At 31.8% G+C, this 6000-nt stretch overlaps 1 protein-coding gene across 1 annotated transcript; it reads right to left on the reverse strand.

The window, feature by feature from the left end:
• Positions 1-76: 76 nt before the first annotated feature.
• On the reverse strand, positions 77-2883 carry LOC122604809. The gene is made up of 3 exons (XM_043777674.1): positions 1706-2883; positions 1525-1622; positions 77-303 (listed from the first exon to the last, which is right to left on the reverse strand). Exons 1-3 carry the CDS (start codon positions 2881-2883, stop codon positions 77-79), a joined length of 1503 nt encoding a protein of 500 aa, XP_043633609.1.
• Between the last annotated feature and the right edge of the window lie 3117 nt (positions 2884-6000).

Consider the following 6000-nt stretch of genomic DNA (forward strand, 5'->3'; position numbering starts at 1 on the left):
TAAAAAGACTAAAACAAAATGCAAAAATATCAATGACAAATAAACATCAAATATATTGTCAAAATACCTCAACCCACTAAGCATTCACCTTTTTAGGCTTAGTTATACATGTTGCTCGATTGTGACCACGTTCTCCACAGATTCCACAATTGGTCGACTTTTTTCCTTCTTTGATGTCCATTCCATTTCGTAACCTTGTTGATCGAGGGGGACCCCTTTTATCTCGTTTTAGTTCGGAATTAGGAAGTAATGCTATATTTGGTGCTTGTGGCCGGTACGCTTCATGAGGAATTGGAGAAAACTCTGATGACCAAGTTGCACAATAATTTATAATTGAGTAACACTCATGAACATATTGCCACGGGTTCAACGAAAGTTTAGCACATGCACTCAAAACATGAGAACACGGATACTTATATATATATATATATCTCATTTTCCACATGTGCAGCTTCGTAATTCTAGATTAACTACCTGGATGTTTTTTCCCCTTTGAGTTATCACCTCAAATACTCCTTTTTGTCGGTCAAATGATCTCAATGAATGTGCACTAGCCTTTGACATTAAAGCGGTTTGTCTTGCTGTAACATGAGGAGTATATATATCTCCATTGGCTTGAGCACTAGACCCCAAAGGACGTCTCACCTCAAAATAATGAACCAATCTATAAAATGTAAGTTGAACACATGTTGTGATTGGTAAAAAACGAGCACCTTTAAGTACACTATTGAAAATCTCCGACAAATTTGTAGTGAGCAACCCATTTCGTTTCCCTCCATCATATGCAAGTGTCCATTTATCACGTGGATGTCCCTCAAGCCATTGACGTGTGTTGATGTACGTTGATGTGACAACAGCAACTTAGATTTGATATGTCGTTTAGATTGAGATATTATGTTAATTTATGTCGTATCTATATATGTAATTGATAGATTATGGAATTTATGTTTTGGTAATGATTGATTACATATTTTGGTGTTATATATATGTGTGTTATGTATGATGTTTGTTGTGTGATATACAAGTACAAACATAATATGTGTTAGGATTCCTTAAGATGAAATACTTAGGAATATAACTAAGTCTTATACCTAACGAAGATAAGGTATATCTTCGTTAGAGGAAAACGAAGATAAACTTCGTTTGGTACAAACGAAGATTAACTTCGTTACATGGGCTGGGCAGCTAAGTTCGTAAGAACAAAGCCCAGCAAGCCCAGTTCGACCTGAAACATATATATACGAATGAATACCCTAAAATAAGGATGACATTCGACATACACGTACACCAGACACCTAAGTTCGTTCTATACCATATAGAAACGAATATAGCATAATACGACTGATTATTTACTTGATAATTAGCGATATACCATTTTACTAATCAAACTAGTTATCTCGTGAGGATTCCGCACTCACGACATAATCATAGACGATCTCGAGAGCGATATGTAGCTATCGAGGGACTCACAACGTGCTTGTGGGTTTATTGTTCCAATTTCTTCCATAATAGAATTGAACTTACGAATTTGATTCTGACTACCAGCCCGGTAAGCTAAAGTCTTTAGCTGTGAGCTGCGAAACTTATCATTAAAGTTGTTGATGAAATGCCTTAAGCAATACCTGTGATAAAAATTATATATATACTGTTAAAAAAAATTAATGTTCGACAATAATATCTATAGATGATAAGCAAATAATATTACCTGTGATAACCACGAGACTCTAACCAAGGAGATCCTTGCTCATTAACAACCTTCAAGATTCCAGGGTGACGATCGGATATTAGGCAGATCCCGTCAACATCTTTCACCACATGTCTCTTGATATGTGAAAGAAACCAATTCCAGCTAGCGAAAGATTCATTCTCAACGATAGCAAAAGCAAGTGGTAAAATTTGATTGTTGCCATCAACTCCCATTGCAATCATCATTTTACCTTTATACTTTCCATACAAATGTGTGCCATCAATGCTAATCACCGGGCGACAATGCTTAAAGCCTTTAATAGAAGGATCAAATGCCCAGAAAACACGTCTAAATTCCACTTGATCTTGACCCGTCTCTTCCAACACACACCATTCAACAATGGTACCAGGATTGAACGTTTGTAACGCCATCAAAAACTTAGGTAAAATATTGTATGATTCATCCCAATCCCCAAAGACGTGTTCAATAGCCTTTTGTTTTCCTACCCACACCTTCTTGTATGTAGGAGTATACCCTAGCTTGTCAATTATTTCAGCTCTTAGAACAGTAATACTAGTAGAAGGTTCTGCTTTAATAAGGTGTTGAATCTCTTGAGCAATCACGCTTGAGTCTAGGTTTGGATGGTCTTGGCTGATCTTATAATGTAAACAAGTGTGTGGACCAGTATACTTTGAGATTTCAAATAATCCACTACGTTCACGTTTACTTCCACGAAGTGTCCATTTGCAACCTTGTTCATGTAGCTTACATCTTATAGACCAAATGGTTGGTCGTGACTCAACAACCTCAAAATGTTTATGAGTTTTGATAAAATAGAGCTTAATAGCTCTAATAAATTCTTCTTTGTTATTGAAAGAATCTTTTCCCAACTCAAGAGCAAAATCATTCTTACTTTTAGAATATGACTTCAACCAATTGTTATCAACATGCAAACTTTTTTCATCTAAGTTGGTGTAAATTGAAGGTATTTCAATGTTACAATCTACTGCTTTATCTTTTTCTCTTTGTGTTTCACTTTCATCTTCTATTCCATCTTCCTCAAAAACATGTTCCATATTAATTTCTTCTTCTATAATATTATTATCATCATTGTTCACAACGGCAGTACGAGATATAATATCGAAATCTTCATTTTGAGTCATGTGAGAGACCGTGTTCAATTGGTTCATATTCATTGTGCTAAGAGTAACTAAAAACAAAAGGGGGCGATTATAGACCAAAAACCCGAAAATCACAACAAAGAGAGGCAAGCAGCAAAAACCAAATTAATGTTTAAAACTAACCTGGACCAGCAAAAACAGATTGATATGATCTTGAGATGAAAGCGATGGCAGAGAGGGGCCTTGTAGAGAGAGATGATGGTAGATGATCTTTAGTTTGATAATAATAGGGTTTAAAGAAGAACAAGATGGAAAAAGATAAAGAGTCGTGAGTTTTTCTCATAAGGGATTCTTTTTTATTTTTATATATAATAAATATTAAATATAATATTTAATTAAGTTTTATACTAAAATGGTAAATATTTTTGAAACTATACCAATTTGGTAAATAAAATTTTCCATTACACCAATTTGGCAAAAAACTCTACAGTTCTACTTCTACACACGTGTTATGTGTGGACATGAAAACCAATTCAATGCATGGACCTGCAATCACATTTGATGGTCCACTGGACTTGTAAAGTGTAATTTATTGATTCATTGAATCATAATGGGCTTGCTCCATTAACAGAATAACTTCACAATATGAAAGGTAGGGTCTAGCTAATATTTTACATCTAGCGTTTCTTTAATTTGTATTCTTTGATTAGTGTAACATTTTTCTTAAGATGAATTGTCTTACAACTCAAACTTCACATTTATCTGAAATGATGAATTAGTTTGTATTCATTTTTTGACTAATTCTTATAACAATTATATTTAGTTATTTAGGCACCATATGCATGGTCGTCATAAAATGTCGACAGATCTTATACGAATAATTTAATTTAAAAATTTAGGAGAATATGATCAAGAGTATATAAAAAAAATGATTGCATATTTTACATTGAGATTAATTTTTGAAAGATTTAGGAATCCAAGTTAGGATATGCACCAGCACCTTGATAGAACTGTGTCATGGAAGTTCTATATATCAACGATAGTTTTCCTTGTTTTAATGTTAAAAGACGATCGATACACATCATATCAGGAAAATGGGCAAGAATGGATGAATGATACTGATGTCAAGAGAGATGGGCGATGCAAAGTCATTGATATCTATCGTTTGTAAATAAGGTTATTTTAATCATATTTTATATTATTACTTCATCTTTTTCCTTGTCGACTCTATGATGCCTAATCTTTATATTAGTTTCAGTTAATCAAACTTCTTTCAAGGAGTTTTTTAATGATACGCCGCAAGATAGGACCACAGCGAAGGACTTGATTACTTTGAATCTTTATTTCTTGCTTTCTTGTGTTAGGCATTTTGACTTTTTTTTTGTCAGATATGTGAAGTTAGACTTTTGACAAGACAAAAATATTCTGTAATTCTTCTTTCAAGCAGCATGGTTGGATTAGTGGTTAACACCCTAGCCTCTGGAGACAGAGATATAGGTTCGATCTTCATCCCATGCAAAGGTTAGAGAGCATTTTCTACCATTTAGGTAGAACATGGAAGCAGTCTCTCTACTTAAGTAGAGGTAAGGTCTGTCTACATCCTAACCTCCACTATACACCGTCAAAGTATTGGGGCTCAAAACCCACAAAAGGCGGCACTGAACAGTTTCTTTCTATACAGTAATTGATTAATACTAAGTTTAAAAAAATAATAAGAGAAAAAATTGATGATAGTTTTATATCCTATTAGAAGTAGTTGTATGTAACCTTGAAAATGACAATTTGTTGTTGTGTAAATGAGAGTTTTTTTTTCCCGTTGAACCCAAATTTGTCGCTAAAAAATTTAAAAAAATTAAAATTATCCATTTATTTTACAATAGACATTCATAGTGGGATAGATAAAAATAAAAAATTTAAAACATTTAAATTGGAACAAAGTGTTATTTTTTCATATGCGACTAGCAAGTTATCTAAATAATGCAACGTTATGAATATTTTTCAATGAGTTCTTTATTTTTATGTGGCGTTGATGATGATGTGTTTATTTTTTAGGAAGGATATAATGGTAATCTCTATACTAAATAAAAGAAGATTGTTATGACATTAGTATTCTATATAAATACCTTATTTGGCACGTTCAAATTCATTCTTAAAAGTTTCTTTTTTCTTTTATTTACTTACGATGTCATAAACACTTTCCTTTTTAAAATTTATTGCATTTTTTTTGTTATTTATTAAAAGAATATATTTATTTTCTATTAAAAACTATAATAATTTATACATGGTCTTTTAAGTTTAATCATCTAAGTATATTTGTTATAATAAAATTTATATTATCCGCATATTATGCGTGCTAATAAGTTAATTTTAAAGTATATAATTTCGAGGTTATGGGTATCGCTGGACTGCTGTAACTTCAGTGACGAAGATATATTTTTATAAAACTTCTATTAATGTGTCTGAGTTGAACCCGGATTAATTAACTATTAATAGATAAAAAGGTACTGTTGGGAAATACAGTAATAATAAACGAGAGAGGTAAGTAAATTTTCAAGCTCTCCGACTCTTAAAAAAAATCAAAATACTTTATATAGTATTATAAAGATAATCAATCATATATTTAAATATGTAAATAATTCTTTTCTATAATTGTTAAACACTTTTATATCAATAGCTTTTATACATAACAAAATCTTAATATTAATTACTTAAATGATATCAAATACATATTTATTTATACATATAATAATACATATTCAATATACATTATGTATAATATATCAAAAATTATCAAGAATTTTGTGTCCCGTTCAAACGTGTGCTTAGTCCCAATATCGGATTTGCATTTTTTTAGGCCTCACTGTGTTATCATATCATTTCCATCTTTGATACAAATATGTGAAAAGTGGCAAAACGTATCCCTGTAACATTACACCTGTTGCAATTTTGGTCTAAAAGTAACGTGTCGTTAAAATTCAGCCGTTAATGCCCCCATGTGCTTGTCACATGGGGGTAGTCTTGTCCATTTATTGTTCATATGACCATTTCTGCAAAATAATAATAATAAAATAACAAAAACTAATTATATATATGTATCTAATTAAATTTAACAACTAAACACACAAAATCATCTCTAATTAGTCTTTTTGCCAAAGAACCAAAAACGTAAATAATGAAAAAATTTCAAAACTG

The sequence above is a fragment of the Erigeron canadensis genome, chromosome 6 (assembly GCF_010389155.1).
Source record: "Erigeron canadensis isolate Cc75 chromosome 6, C_canadensis_v1, whole genome shotgun sequence".
NCBI classification, from domain to species: domain Eukaryota; kingdom Viridiplantae; phylum Streptophyta; class Magnoliopsida; order Asterales; family Asteraceae; genus Erigeron; species Erigeron canadensis.

Coding starts and splice junctions, on each gene's coding strand:
- LOC122604809 (XM_043777674.1), bottom strand. CDS start 2,883: ATGAATATGAACCAATTGAACACGGTCTCTCACATGACTCAAAATGAA. Junction 1,623..1,705: donor GAGTCTCGTGGTTATCACAG/GTAATATTATTT, acceptor TTTTTATCACAG/GTATTGCTTAAGGCATTTCA. Junction 304..1,524: donor TGGTAGTCAGAATCAAATTC/GTAAGTTCAATT, acceptor CTTGGTCATCAG/AGTTTTCTCCAATTCCTCAT.